Genomic DNA, 17,240 nt, shown 5'->3' on the forward strand with positions numbered 1-17,240 from the left:
TGTGAAATCTGCTTCTTCTTAGATCGGTATTTCATAAATATTAATTTTGTTGATCTAGAGTTAGATAAATATTTTACTAAGGGTATAAATAACTTTCAATACACATTTTTTTTCATATATAATAAAAAAATAAAAAATAAGTGATATCTTTCTTTAATTCTGAACTGTTTTTGATGATTATTATTTTCGCCTTGGTAGGGATTACTTTCTCGTCAAGAAACTATTGATTATGTATTTTATTTTTATAACAGTATTTTATAACATTTTTGTACAATTGTCCTTAAAAATATTATGATTAATAAAATCAACTATTGAGTAATGGAGCAATTTAAAAATAGTAGGTTATTTTTCTGAACACATATATTATAATAAAAGCAGGCATTGAAGAATACAATACTCATAATCGTAATATGTTATTTTCTCAAAATAAAACAGTAAATAGACTGATACTATAGTTTACCGTAATTTATGGAAGTTTCAAGTCGCTAAACAAGCTTAAATAGCTGCTATGGTTGAAGTTACGTTGCGCAATAAAACACGAAACGAAGTAAGTCTGCAGTGGAATAAAGATAACATAATCACGTTCGGTGTCACAGGTCAAATTAACGTAATTAACTTCCATGTCATTGAAAATTATTTTTCAAGAAAAATATTATTAAAATTCAGTGAGGTCTGAAATTTGTTTTCTTATGTTTTTAGATTATTTTCTTACATTTCATTATGTAGAGTAATGCAGATTAGAGACCACTATAAGGGAATTACTCATGTAGACATTACATTAGATCTATACCCATAAGAATTTATCTTTCAAAATACGATACAATAATTAAAACTTGAACAGTTGCGATCAAATTAAATGTGGTAGATTAAAAAAGTTTAAAATAATATTTATTAAAGATTGACTACTAAACTGATAGCGATCAGCTAATTAACCAATAATTACGGTCAGTGAAATACATGTCTTTGACCACAATTATACGTCGTTCTACCACATTAAGTAATAAACCTTTCTAAATTCAAGCCTCTTTTAAACAAAAAAGAAAAATTAGCATCACGTAAATGACATTTTAAGTGCGCGCTGTAGATATAAAGTGTGTTAATAATCGTGTAACTTGTGACAAGTGTGTGCCTGTATTGTGTTCGCTAGGCAAACGTTAGCTGCAGAAGCGCGGAAATAATTCTCACAAACAATGAAATTGTTACTAATTTATTTTCCAACCGCAACAAAGCGGGATGTCACATGAAAAATGCTCGTGAGCGGCTCGGATGAGACTTCGTGCATTCCTCTAGCGGCGCTCAACAATTTTACGTGTCGTTCCCTCAGTTTTACATTCGCTACAACGTTTAAGTCACATTAAGTTTTGTCCCCACAATGTACAATATAAACGACTTTAAACTTGGAGGAGCGCGGGCGAATTACAGGCGATTTTTAGGATTAATAATGAACGTGAATGAAACTTAACTGTCAAATTAATTATATTAAAGTAACAGTTTATTATGCGGGTGGTTGAGGAATATACTGTCGTGAAATATTTTAGTAGTGACGACGGATAGGTTGAAGAGATGATGACGATGTTTATTTAAATTTCAATATTAAACTTTGTTATAAGTAAAGATAAAGAAGGTATTCATTTATAATTTTATAATATATATAAAAAAAAATATTGCCAACCGTTGCCGCTTAGTAGAACTTAAAACTCAGATTAATATTATAAACAAAATATTTTTACTCCTCGAAAATTGACCAGATTTTTCATTATAATTTTTTCTACCAATTAATACTAGTTATTATACTATTTTTTAACTGATCACGCGGATGGAAATTAATATGAATAAAATTTTAATACTATTTTGAAGTTTAAAGCAGTTTCTAAATTTTATTTATAAAATGTTATTATAATGTATAACATCAGTAAGTATAAAAAATCAAAATGTTTAAATGCTGTTTTCCAATTTAATTACCAGGTGGCGTGGATCAAGTCAGATTCTAAAGCGATCCTAGCAATTCATACAAATATGGTGGCGCTAAATCCTCGACTATCTGTCACATACAACAATCACAATACCTGGAAACTTCACGTCAGCAATGTTCAGGCTAATGATTCGGGCACGTACATGTGTCAAGTCAACACAGACCCAATGAAAAGTCAGGTAAATATAAAATAAAATTTAATTCGTGCACTAAAGTAATTTATATAGAAGTTGACTATAGAAATTATCAAATAAGAGACAATAAGCATTCCATTAAAAAGTTGAGTTCAATTAAGAATGTCTTCAGAAAAGTAAATTTTGTGTACAATAATTTACATTCGAATAATTTGAAATAAAGTTATAAAGTGTATACAAATTTGAGGTTTTGATATTTAAATATACTAGAAGACATTAAGAAAATTCTGTATTATTCCTTTAGTGCTTTGTATTTTCTTCATATATAGATTTGGAATATTATTGTTATTATAAATATTAAAGTTTATAAAGATGTTTGGATGTTTGTTCGTCACGTTTATATGGCTAAACAGATTTGAATAAAATTTGGTATGCAGGTAGCGTTGCGGGAAATAATTAGTATTATAAAAATCGTCTGTACAAATTAAACTTCTCAATTATTTCTTTCTTCAGATGGGTTATCTCTCAGTGGTGATACCGCCGGACATAGTAGATACAGTATCGGAAGAAAGTACAGCACAGGAAGGCGGTAGTATACGGCTGACATGCAGTGCTACCGGCGAGCCACCACCTACAGTTCTGTGGAGACGGGACCATAATAGACCTATCGTATTTCGACATGATGGAGGCAGGGAGAGAAAAGGTTAGTGATTTTCTTTTAGGTGGACTTAATTAAGACTCTTTTTCATTTCATTTAATCTTTGTTTAGTATAAAAATAATAATAGTGTTTTACTAACAAGAACTTTCGGCTCCTTTTTGTATATGTTGTATTGTCTTTTAGTATCGTTCATTGTTCGTTTAGTGTATTCGTAAACCTAGGTTAGGTTAGTTTTATGTTCTGGTTCCTCGTTCTTTTCATTAAACTCTATATTTAGTGTAAATTTACTTGATTTTTTATTATATTTGATTGACTTTATCCGTGTAGTCTAGATGTACTTTAGAATATTAGTAAGTAGCTTTTAGGTTACACAGACGTTATTCAGTTGTAATTTTGTTTGTGACTCTTTCATGAAATCGATTCGGAATTTATTTATTCTTTATTGCACAATAAAACCCTGTACAAGTGGCGAGCTTAATGCCATATAGCATTCTCAACCAGCTAACCACTAGGTAAAAACAGAAAGCGTACGAAGGGCAGATGTGGCGAAAAATATGTGACATAATTATAGCAGCATACTGGAAATAATTATACATAATAATACGTAAGAAATACACATGTAACACATAAATACTACTTATAATATATATAGTTATACTAATATGAAATATATTGGTATTGGTATTTCTATATCACTTTATATGTTCTTATTATATCATTTTAGTAATATTTGATAAATAAATGGAACTGCCAATTTATCTATTATCTAATTTATTTTATAATCTTTGATACTTTTAAATAGGCAGTAACTGTCTGTAGAGAACCTAAGACATAGCTGAGTGAAAAAAATGTTATTAGTGTTCAAGGTTCTAAAGTCTAAGATATTTTATATTAATAATACTTTGTAGGAAGAAAAAGATATTTACTTTCAGGCTGAATGTGTTTGACGCTTATTAAAATCTTAACTTCGCCTCCCATGGAGCCGGTTCAAAAATAAATTCATAATATTGTGCAGATAATTTCTCGTCATATTTAAAGCTTTAAAGTTAACTTTGAACAATATATTGACGAATAAAACATATACAGTACAAGAGTACTCTTGTGAAAAAAGTACTATGTCATATTTCTAATAAAATTGTCTTCTAATTATTATCAGATCGCCATTATTATCTAGCTTGGTAAGATAATGTAGAATTTTTAAATTTTATCGGTGTACATTTTTTCTTTCTATTGGTTGCGAGTTCGATTCACTTACAACATCCACATTTGGCTTTATGGGAATGTGAAAATGAGTTTGTCTGTTTGGTTCTTCTTTTGTCTAACTGATGTACTAATAAAATTCAGTATATAAATATTATTTGGGATAAAGGAGGCCATTTTTTATTTCAACGAAATAATATATTCCGGTTGCGTGGATAAGTAAGCGGATGCAAACTAGTATACCTACAATAGATTTGATTCTTATAACAAAATTTATATTATCTATTGGAGCTTTCTAAAATGGTTACAATTGGTACATTCAATTATTGTATTTGTTCGTTTATCGCCTGAGATATTAGTGGAGATAATATATATGTATATGCAAATGTTATAATTTACTAACGCTTTTATTAACTAACTCTCAAAGTTACAAGTGAAGCGAAGAGAATATTTCAATATTGGATCAAATTAAAACTTCATAAAACTTCAATCATTATAAATACGTGGGGGTATTGTAAATTGAATATTATAAAGAACACGACTCGAGCTGAGTGAAGTTTATCCTGTTAAAGAAGGCGATGGCTTGGAAAATCTCAGTACATGCAATGTGTTTTCTCGCTATGTAACATAAAATTTTGTACTATTCTTTCTTAGATTCTTCAGAATATGTATCTTATAAAACTTTTAATTGTACTTTAATTTTCATTTACACTTGAAATTAATTAAGAGTGAAATTTGCTTAGTTATACTGAACACTTTATAAAATATGAACAAGTCGAGTATTTAATTCTCTTTGACGGACTCTTGTTCGAAACTGTAGTCTGTAGTTTCGTGACCAGTTATGAGCGAAATGAAATTATATTGTACTAGTTGGTATGAAATAATGTTTATGTAATATGTTATTCATATTTATCTACATAACAGACATATCAGACGTATTCTTACTACTAAAAGAGACGTTTGTTTACAGGTAAATGTGTGTGTTTCGACCACCTCGTAGACACGTTATATTTTACCTTTTAATTAAATAATCTCTGTGGCGTAGCAGATAATTAATAGGTTTTTGGTTCAATAAGACTTCTAGGATCAAAAGTAGCCTTTATCCTCCATTAAGAATATTACGTGTATATAAAATTTTATGGCGGTAGCACATAAAAAACTCACTTTAATATTTATAATATTAGTAAGGACTTATTAGTACTTGAATGGATTATATGTTGCAATCTATTTTAATGTATTATTATTTTTAATTAATAATTTGTTCAGTATATATTTAACTATATATCTCATTATCTTTACACTTTATATAAAATAACAATAATACTATTTTAAAATTTAATATTTGTAAAATAATAAGTGTCGTGTTTTATTACTAACTCTTTACCATCAAGGAAAGAATATCTGTTCAGAAATGTTAAGACTTCTATAAGTAACAATAAAGTACTTAGTTTCTACATACTATAAACTATATACTGTATTAAACTTCTTTGAAAATTTATCATTAAACTTACTCCAGATCCAAGCTGAGTGTGCAATATTTTTATATAATTGCTATTCGTAATTTCTATATTAAACATTGTATTTGCTTTATATTACATGGTATATTATCAAAAAGACCTTTATGACGTCATATTAGCACAATGCCATTTTCTATTAGATACCAACATAGCTCAATATTCTAAATTATTACCTAAGTGTGTTTTATAACACGTTTTATACCAGTTAAACGAGGTGGTCGTTCCTGTACTTATAAAGAAATTGCCATAATAAAATTGCGGCGTGAAAAAAAACGCGATAAAAAGTACGTACCTCCATCAAAATGAAAGCCGAGTTTTACAGTGCGACACAGTGGTACCATCTATGGACAATGTTCTCATTGTTAACCCTTTGGAACAAGTTACCCTTTTCCCGGGGGTGCCGAAAGCCGCTATTCTGCTCAAGTCTTTTTTTCCAATTCAATCTACTTTGCATTGTCCCCGACATTCGCATGAGGCATTACACCTAGCCCCCGTCTCTCCCTCCTTGCACTTGCTTCCAAGCACTTCTCTTCCATTGGATTTTATTTACGCAAGAGAAAGCAAGCTTTAATACATATACCGCTGAAGACAATAAGGCGCCTCGGTGCGATATAAAAGCTTTGAGTTAGTCTCGCGTTCCTTTTAGTAGGATTCCTTTGAAATGAATCGAATAATTCGCCGAGTTTATGCTCATGGACGGGTTTTTATATGAGAATGCTTTGTTAAGGGTGTGTAAATAACGAACACCGTTCCCGGACAACATTCGGGTTCGATAACAAGGCCTCAAGTTTCACTCTTTTTTCTTATTGTAAAAAAACAACAGTTCTATATATATATATATATATATATATATATATATATATATATATATATATATACGCGTTTCCTGTTGTCATATTTCATAAAATAATATAATTCTGTAAAATTTGTAACTTTTAAGATATGTAAATGTATTACACAATATTATATTTACATTGTTTTCAAAAAAATATTTGAAATGTAATTTAGGTTCTTTCCTTTCCGTAACTTAAATCGACTTTGCGTAACAAGTTTCTATCAGACTCTTTTAGATCGAGCGTCTGGCAGAGAGACGACCAAAAAGGACAAGCGGCCCGCCCTCGACTGAATTTTTATGAACTTTTTTGTTTGTCTTTTTTTAGGTGAAATGTAAAGTTATATCACCGCAGGCATTGCTTTCTCAAAGAGCAATGCAGCGTGAAAATAGATAAGATAATTTTTAATCTGTGCCTACTTACATTTCTTGCAGTATATATTAATGACATTTTGTTTAAACTGGTTTTTATGCGTGATTTCATTTGTGTAACTAAGATTTATTCCCGGACAGGGATAAAAAAGAGCCCATGTCCTTTTCCATTCGATATGTTCCTGTATGCCTAATTTAATAGTGAATAGTTAAGTTGTTAAAGTGTTTAGAGTTAATAAACAAACAGACTAACTTTCACTTTTATAATATTAGTAAGGATATATTTTGTGGATTTATACAATTTACATAATGCAATTTACTATGGTGCTATGCATAATTTAGAATAATAGTTTGAATAATCGCATAATAATATTACCATATAAATAAGAGATAAATTTTTTTTTTTACAGTTTTTATGCAAAAATCTTGTGATGACTTCCAAGTCTTGTTCTCAGACCTTGCCTAATTGTCAAAACCTCAACACTGTATAGGTAAAAGTGCAAGGATGGACTAATCGAATATTTATTTCCATTCTTATTTATGCACACTTTCTAATTTCGTGTTTTGTAAATGATAATCTACATACGAAATGTGTCATCTTGTCAGTGCACACAATACGAACAATATTGTTTTGATAACGACGTGCTATGATGCAATACAAACAATCTAATAATTTCGCTACGCAAACTGTTGCAAATGGGAATTTCACGTAACTCCACTATTGGTCTCTAATGTGAATGTGTTGTTCGGATGATGGTATACGTATGCCATCAGTTGCCTGTGTTGTGTTCGTTTGGAAATCGATTAACGTTTAAGCATTGTGGGTTACTAATGTATCTGCCGTTGTGTTAGAATATTCCAGAGAGGAATATTAAAAAATGTAGTGTGACGTCAATAACATGAAAATAGTAACTTGGGATATTTCTCTGACAGACAGGATAAAAAACCAAACTTTTTTTTAATGGGTGAAGATGAAATGATATCCCCGTCTGCGCTATCGGTATACGCTGGCGGGCACCAGTAAGGGATGATTGGTGACACTGAAAGTAGTTAACTGACCTGCTTTCAGTGTTACTGAACTGGGCTAACTGAGCCCATCATGATAAATTTTACAAGAATTAACCACGATGGTTTCCAGAGCAAACTGTGTGGAGGTCGACCTAGTAATAGAGCTGGTAAATCCTCATTAGTAACAATCCCTTTCCGCCCAAATCAAACGGTTGTGAAATATCAGTTTGAAACTATAAAATGTTCCAATTATATTTATTAATTATTATACTAAGGGTGATAAAAAAAAAGAAAGGGGATTTAGATAATGAAAGCAAGCCATCGTTCTTTTCTTCATCATCATTATTTCAGCCATTAATTGCCTATTGCTTAACATAAGCGTTCTTCTCTTACTCTATTGTTATTCAACTTAGCTCTCGAACAATTTGGACGTCGCTCTATCGTTAATATTAGTCTACATATACTTAATTATAGTAGCTCATGTTTAGTTGTTTTTGTTTTTTTATACTCCAAATTTACCATATGCATCTAGTGTGGCATCTATTTCTACTCAAGTCAGTAATTAGTATATATTGAATACAATATTCATTTGTACATTAAAATACCAAATTAAATCACCAAAGTTTCTATTTGTAATATAGTTTACAATTATTATTGTTGAACAGGGAAAACTGTATTACGGTAGAACAATAAATAGGTCACTATTTATATTTTATCTTTAAAATATATATACACCAAAAGACTGCTAATGTAAGCTACTAATACAATAAATTATTAATATAGAAGATATATCATGTAATATTCGCAAACTTTTAATTCCTTATTATTCCAATTTTGGCATACACGGCATCTACGTTAGAGTTTACATAAATCTAAAATTTTCCCCAACTTTAATCTAGAAACTGGAACTTTGAGTTCCAGTTTCTAAATTAAAGTTTGTTGCATTTTAGGCTGTCATATTATTGTAGATCTATGATCATAATGACAGTCAGTAATGGAGTATCATTTATGTATACAATTGATTACTGATAAAGTTTTTTTCTTACTCTCTAAGTCTTTAGATATCAAATACATTGTTTAGTCTTGTTTAAAATTTATTACACAGTAGACATGGTTACCGTAACGTAACGGAGTGGAATTTTCTTTTGGCACGGAACCCTAAAACTGTAGAAAAAGTCAATATATCAAGCGTACTTATTGTTTTGTCAGCTGAGAAATAAAAAAAATACAGAAATTAGGTTAATCACCTAATGCTACTACTAGTGTTGTTTCTTATATTATGCCTACTGGAGTCGTTTATAAATATTTATTTATAATGAACAACTTAACAGAATATAATGAATTAATATTATTTCAGACGTTTATTGGACAGACTTTGTGGTTATAATAGCTATATATTAAACTTATGCTATCTTATAGGATATTATATAATATAGACATCAAATCAAATATTACAATGTCCATAAAGCTACATTCAAATATAAAATATCCTTTAATATTGCACAGCATCAAACTAAGTTGTGCTCCAGCGTAATTTATAACTAAAAAACTTCATAATTAAATTTGTTTTGGGCTGGAATTTCGTTACTAAATATTACTGTATATAATTTAAACAATATAATATATATTATATTAATTGTTCAAGTACCTATTTTAGCAATATATGAGTATTTATAATGAAATTGTGTGAAGGAAGTCCCTCAGTTTAAGTATGTGAAAACTAAGCTTATTATTATTAAATTTATTTGCAGTGACTTAAGCTGTTTGTTGATAGTAATCCCCTCTGCATTAAATCCTTTCCGAAATACCATCTGTAACACTGTCCTGTAAACTGTTTCCGACATAAATTTCAGGTGGAAACTTCGAGTCAAATTGACTTCAAGTGAACATCAATCCGGTATAAATAAGAGTAAGGAGAAGTGATGAAAATATTACATAACAACCATTCGCTCTAATTTAAAAATATAAAGATGAAGTGTTATACACCTTTTATCTAACGGTATACAATGGTGGAGCAATAATGAAGAATAAATTCATAAGGAATTAACTACTATGGTTTCTAAGGAGACCGTGGGAAGACCGATTTAATAATGTATATATAAATTGCCAGAAATGGACTAACGCCCCCATTACGAATAAGAATCTCATCTTGTCGGCTCTGGTCAGTTCTACATATTCAAATGACAAGAAGGATTTTGTACAGGAAAAAAAATAGTAATTTCTACGGCAATAAGATTAATATAAGATAATTAAAAAAAATCTAGAGAGATCACTTAAAATTCAGAAGAATACATTAAGAGATACAGTCGAATTAAGAATCTCTCCTCTTTAATCACTTAAAAATAAAACGACAGTTCCGCTACTGTATGTATGTGATAAAATATACATCTTATTTATTTTTCTTATAATCGTGATAGTTTGTAAATATGTTTGGATATATTTGTTATTGAATCATGTTTAAATAGTTGGATGGATTTGAAGTTTGGTTATTTCCTAATTTAACAGATAAAATATTTTATATATTAATGCACGCGACCAAAGTTGCAGGAAATAGCTAGTATGAAATATAACTATTTTAATCTATTAGGGTTGACAGCGTTTTCGCAGAATGGTCAGCCAGAGTATTGATTATATTTTGTACTAGTAGAGAAGCCAATTAAGGGCACCAAAACCATCGAGTATATAAGAAACAAAAGAAATATTAATTGGCATAATTTCTACGTTTCTATGAATTTATTTATTAAAGCTATATTTTTATTTAGTGGGTAGGTACAAAATTTAGATAAATAGAAAGTTTTTATGATGTAAGCTAATGAATTGTAATACTAATGAAGTGAAATAAATACAGCGTGTTGCTAGTCGCACCAGTTTATCTTTATATCTAATGCATCATATACCAGATAAAGAAAGAAGAGACACAATGAGACACTATATCAAGTCTAGTACTATCATAAATAGTTCGGCAATAGTACGCTCCTTTGGAGAGAAATCCAGCTAAGTAGTGTGATAATAATGAGGAACGTGGTGACGATGATAATCTATCAAAACACTATCTCTATCAAACGCAAATATTATTAATGTATACATCTCAAGAAAGCTAAGAAATTCAGGAGATTCGTCTACAGATGAAAACTATAAACTATAATGCACTCAGTGTGACTGAATAGTCAAAAACAAACTTACTTTCTCTAGATATACCTATTAGAGAGCATGAAAGGAAACTGTACGAGTAGTCGTTGTCGGTCCCAAGTCATAGAAGACATATTAGTCATGTGAAGATGGCACCATTTGGTAACAAGAGCTTCCTTCGTTGTACATGAAAGTCTTCCTTGAACTGGATTGTGGACAATAGTTTTACATGCTCTCGGACAGCTATTTTTAATGATTCAAATATATATTTGAAAAATCCAAAGCAGCTGGGAATCAATATTTAGATCTCTACATCGCAGGCGAGCTATATGCTCGACTGAAGATAGTTCAGTCGAACTATTCATAGTTCGACTAAACTATCATTGCGTTGTCGATATTGACATAAAATTACGACGTACCAGTTAGAAATTATTTAACTTCTAAATGAGTGAATGAAATACAAAGGTATTCTACTGATTTTTTATTCATAGCTTTCAACTACGATAAAAGTTTACGTTACTGAGGTGGATATTAAACTCAATTTTATGGATACTCGATATGTTTTTAACCTATTTCTTTTCTAGTTGCTTACAACTTTAATCATTATTACGGTTAGTAAAGTTGAGAAATCTTTTTAATTTTATATATTTTTATATACTCTATAAAATAATTATTAAGTATAGACGTCTGTAAGAATTTACCTAAAAATAACGCCAAAATATCGTAAATATTTTTTTTTATAAAACATTACAATAACAGAATATATCAGACAGGAACCAGAATTCCATTTTCATAAATGTTAAGTTATATTGGCCGGTGCGTTATTTGACATAAAGAGTTCTTCGAATGACATTAACTTTATTCCACTCAGTGTTACCATTAGTACATGTTACTTGTATCTATTTAGCCTTTTGTTATTACATCATAACTCAATGTTTGATATTTTGATATAAAAGTGCTATCGTAGAATCAACATAGGCCTTACATGATTCGGCCCAAAAAACAACGAAATAAAAATATAAGGGGAGAAAATCTGTAAACGAAAGGGAATAACGTTAAACAATATCGCCGAAAAACCGAAATAATCCTTAATTCGTTCGTAGGCAATACTTTATCGGATACTGGAGAAGGCCGTTCGTGTGGGATTACCAATTTTATAAGTTAGGCATCCGTGCGAATGTCACCGCAGTAACCATAACGTTTTAGTGGTCGTTTGCCCCTCGTTCCCCTAGTTGGAACACTCCGTATTTTTAATAAAAAACGCAATATAGTTTTTCACTGGCTGAGAACTGGTGCAGGAATTTCTAATTTCAAAAATTAAATGATACGTTCATTTAATTTTTGAAATTAGAAATTCCTGAAGAATTGTAATTTAGAATTGTAATATTAATTTAGATTTCCTGGGCTTATTTTTTCTCAAACATATTTTACTTTTATATAATTATATTTACTGATACTTTTACTTTGAATGTAAATTTACTAGATAATATGTATCTACAATTTTGTTCGCTAGAAATTGTTTTCTTTATTCTTCCAATATATCGTAGCTAGTTATTTGATACAGTAATATTTTATGTATTTATTTATATTTTATACATTATGTATTTTTTGTATGTTTATATTTGTCTAATTATATATTTATAATGTATGTATATGTTAAATATTACTTTAAGTTTCCTTAATTCTTAAAAGTACCGCCTACCTATTTCTCTGTTTACCAAATTGTTGACTAATAGAGAACAAACACCATCTAGTATTACGTTCAACAAATGTACAAACAATACACTGCCCATTATATAAATTATATAAATAAATAAATTATATAAATAAATAAATTATTGGTAATGTCATATAAATTTAATTATAAATTTATCTGTTTAATATTACTAGTGTCACTCTTCAGCTCAGTATGTAATCACTGTAGTAGATTTAATCTTTATATTTAATATTTATATTCCATCTTCAAATTTTCTTTAAGAATTTTATCATATAACATATACAGATCTCTTCGTTTTAATTAGTCCATTGATATCAAACAGAATTTTTCAGATAAAACAGAGCGTTTTATTTTTTATTTATTATTAATAAACGTATTGGTTAATTAAATGTTTAGAATTCTTTACAGATAAATTTGAAAGCATATTGTTTCAGTATTTAATAGTTTAGGAAATCAATCAATAACTCAAAACAAAACGATCAACTCCAAAATTCATCGACAAAGTACATGTCTGGAGTTCAATCATGCAAAAGCCAAGGTAAATCGTTCATTGGATAAAAGCGTACTCGCTATATAGGGCTTTCCTTAGCCTCCCGTGTCTACATAATTTATGGGATTCGTCTAAAGTAGACATGTACGTAACGTCGTTCTGCTTACTCCGTAACTTTTACATTAGCTGTTTTTTTTTTTTTATTCGTAACCACTGAATTCATCCAGGCATCGATTCATGTGTATTTTATTTTTGCAATCAACAGTATTTGGGTACATATTTTTTTATTTCTACAAGTACAAGTATTAATATACATGAAACAAAGTTATAGAGAATCTACGTATAGTAAATAGTACTACAATATATACTATATTTATACGACTATATATATACTATATTTGTTTGTTTGGTTAATTTATCTAATGATAGTTACCATTTTACATATTGACGGTTGCCCGAAAAATACCATGTATGAGTATATAGGTTTTTGGTGATATAACATTATAACAGGTTCATTTTAAATTCTGTTACTAGAAAGGTAAAAGGGAACCCTTATAGCATTGACTTCATTATTCGCCAATATCCTTTTCTCCGAAACAGCTAAAGGTATCAAGTTGAAATTTAAATCAAATACTAAGGTAGAAATCAAATAGAGAGTTCTAGACTGTATACTTATTTCTATTCGCGTATTTTTATGTTTTTATAATATGCTGTTATTTAAGATTGCATTATTAAATTCGATGCTTCTAGATGTTATAAAATATTCATCATCAACATCATATCAGGCGTTAATTGTTCGCTACTGAATATAGGCCTCTCCTAATTGGGGGGTTTTGCCAGTAGTTGCCACGCATGGCAGGCAGGTTGGCAACCGCAGTTGGGTTCAACCATTAACTTTCCTTAGTGGTCTCTTACGACATTCACGGGAAAGGAAAGGACTACCCATTCTATGCCAGGACCACACGGTGAGTTACGAAATCTTGAAATTAATTAATTCATATTTGGCATGCAATTTAGAATGGCAAACAAGCTGACGGCTCACCTGATGGAAAGTGGTACCCTTGCCTATAGACATAAGCAGTACCATAGATATAACAGAGTATACTGTTTCGCTCATGATACCCCCCCATGCGTTGCCATTCCTGAGGATTCGGGTGTTATTCCTCTGTACCCTGTATATTTACTGCCATATCCCACCTTAATAATAATGAATGTCTTATATAAGTATTAATGTCTTATATAAATAATATATATCTAAGTAATAGAAAAATCTTGATATAGTATTTTTTAAATTTTTCCTTGCATTAAAACGGACATTCCAGAGTACGTTTAATTTTTATTATATCATGTACGAGTACATATTGCGCGTTGTATGATGTAGTTTAATTTTTTATTATTAATTTCAAGTGAAATTCGTTAGTATTAATATTTGAGCTTATTTTCATTATCTTTTTCTGTTACACTTAGAATGCCAAATTAGATTGCCTGATGGACATATACTTAAGACTTAAATAGCACCATGGACATTACAGAATACATTATAATGCTTATAGTATATAGTATAATCTCTCTTACTATTTCACTAACTATTTTTTGTATTTTGTATAATATAAGTAACTATAAATACGTTTGGTGACAATATGTAAAAACACATAAACAAGGAATTCATTACGATACAAACCACGTTTACCGTCTTGATTGTAACTACTACTTGTACTAAGGATATAAAATGAGACATAAACTGGCTCATATAACAATAAAAATAAATTAGATAAAAGCTCGCAATGAAACTTCACCCATTATTCGCTCACATAAAACACACAATTTCATGCGTTAGCTGGATTTAATTATTGCAAATACTTGTACTAATTCTTTTGTAATGAAATCTGTTTGCGATTGTTTATTGTCAAGGAATATATATGTTTTTTGTATAACTTACGTTCTTGGAACAATTACGGATTCGGCTTTATTTGAAGCGACATCAGAAAGAGGGAGGGTTTCAATTCGTTAGTATATTTTGTGTATGTTATGCGATATCTTTGCCAATTATGAACTAATTTTGTGAACCTATATTATGGCAACTTTTGTGGTATTGCGGTTTAAAACTGCTTCATTGTTTGATGGTTGTGAGTGGGTATCCTTGCGTAATATGTCTTTGTATTTATGATATAACTGTTTGAATTTTTTTTAATAGGTGAAGAGGGAATAGTGTAACTACTAACGATATACAATGGTGGGACACCAGTAAAGTATGAAATGAAGATTCATTCAAGTTGGTAGGCCTATTGTAGCGAATTCATTTTAAATTAACTACAATGGTTTCCAGGGGGAACTGCATGAAGATCGACCTGACAAAGTATATTGCTAGAAGAGGAATTAACTTCCCCATTACAAACAACCCTTCCTAACACCCCCCTCCCCCCATTCCCGACTGTTTTTATTAGTCTGGGCCTTTTCTTTGTACTTAATATGTCTATCAGACGTCTAGTGTTTATAGTACGTATACATATTTAGGGAAATAAATTATTATATGTTACTTATGTAATTTTATCACGATTGATGTTATTGTTTTATTGTTTTTGCGGAGTAAAATCTTGATATATAAATATCCAAACATTGTACAAACTAACACAATGATAATATTAGTAGAATCTATATTTATTTATAGACTTTTGTTACGTAGTTGAATAATTAATTCTTTTATTTAGAAAGTATATAAAACAAAATCGACATAAAATCCTATCTATTGGAAACGGCGATGAATAAAGCATTGATTCAGTAACGTCTTCAAGTTTGGATCGTGGAGAATTCACAACAATCAGTTTTTGTTTTTTATTTATGAGGATTCTCCAAAATTGTCTATTGATTATAGGAATGAATAGGTATTCTTTATTTTTAACTTCCATTTCTGTTAATAGAATTTAGGAAAGGAAAACTGATTTTAAAATTTGTGAAACCCTAAAACTTGTGCAAATTCTTTCTAATAGTAGTATCGTCAAACGAGGTTTAGAATTTACAAAGAGATTTTGTGGCATTTACATTAAATATATATAAAAAATATATAATATAGAGTACACTCAATGTACTTTAATAAAAGTTTATAAAATTTGTTTTATACAGGTACCCTACCAGCTGGCAGTGATCTTAAGGAATTTTTTTATCTTTAACTATTTAAATTTATTCCATTAGAAACATTTATCTCATATTCTTTTATACATAAGAACATATACTGCTACGCTACGCTTGTCAACTATTTGGATAGGCAGAAACAAAATATTTATTTTTCCAATGTGACTGATATTAAAAACATGAAAGTGTAGATGATTGACACTTAATCACGCTTCAATGGCTAAATAGATTTAATAAGATTTGAATGTAATTTGGTAATACACACTTAATTCACAGGATATTTTTATTCAAATCCACGTGAGGAAAGCCGCGGGATACTTCTAGTATGATAATTTTATGTGTTTTTTTTTTTTGTATAAGCCACGATATACTCGCTAGTTCTGAATCAAATTTGATTTTTTTTTTATAATTGACAGGGTTTATTTTATATACGTTAGTTTAGTGATGAATTAAGTAGTTAGGTAATAGTAGTTGTATCTTTTTGTGGAAAAAATGTATTAAATTAAGATAAATATGCTGCTATAATCTTTAAAGTGTATGATTTCTCGCTGTACATTTCACCGAGTTCCAATGCGGTATTTTGCGAGCCTACCGTCATAATAAATAAATAATAATATTTGCAGTTAACTGTATTCCGTGACTTTACAAGCGTACATAAAATATCGTACGTGTGTTGAGTTAAAATATAATCTACACGTTTACCAAATTTCATAGAAATTTGCTTAGCGGTTTTTGCGTGAATAAGTTGTAAAATTTATACTTACAAACTTTGCATTTATTATAAATTAATTAATAGGATAAATTATATAGCTATCTAATAAACCCTGTAATGATAACCTGAGTCCCAAGCGCATTCACAAATTACATACTTTGTGAGACAATCTAAACTTCATATTTGTTTACCAATTCATGCCAGCATCTATAGAGTATGAATTATGATAATGAAGGTAAGGCGGTAGCATTTTCTTATTTATTGATCCTGAATAAATATAGCGTAGGAAAGTGTAGCGTCACAGACGATTGATGCTGTGAATTCAATATACCTATTTGTTTCCTAACTACAACAAATTCAAAAGAGAAT

General features: G+C 29.7%; 1 protein-coding gene across 2 annotated transcripts in view; it reads left to right on the forward strand.

Annotated features, from left to right (window-relative positions):
* The window catches only part of LOC113519010 (lachesin-like), a 165,069-nt gene that overhangs the window by 124,309 nt on the left and 23,520 nt on the right, over window positions 1-17,240 (forward strand). For both annotated transcript variants that reach the window (XM_052892669.1, XM_026904052.3), the window contains exons 4-5: window positions 1,966-2,151; window positions 2,620-2,809. In XM_052892669.1, the coding sequence (XP_052748629.1) occupies window positions 1,966-2,151; window positions 2,620-2,809 (376 nt within the window). The remainder of the gene's footprint in view (window positions 1-1,965; window positions 2,152-2,619; window positions 2,810-17,240) is intronic.

The sequence above is a fragment of the Galleria mellonella genome, unplaced genomic scaffold, assembly GCF_026898425.1.
Source record: "Galleria mellonella isolate WM207_F2 unplaced genomic scaffold, CSIRO_AGI_GalMel_v1 utg165, whole genome shotgun sequence".
NCBI classification, from domain to species: domain Eukaryota; kingdom Metazoa; phylum Arthropoda; class Insecta; order Lepidoptera; family Pyralidae; genus Galleria; species Galleria mellonella.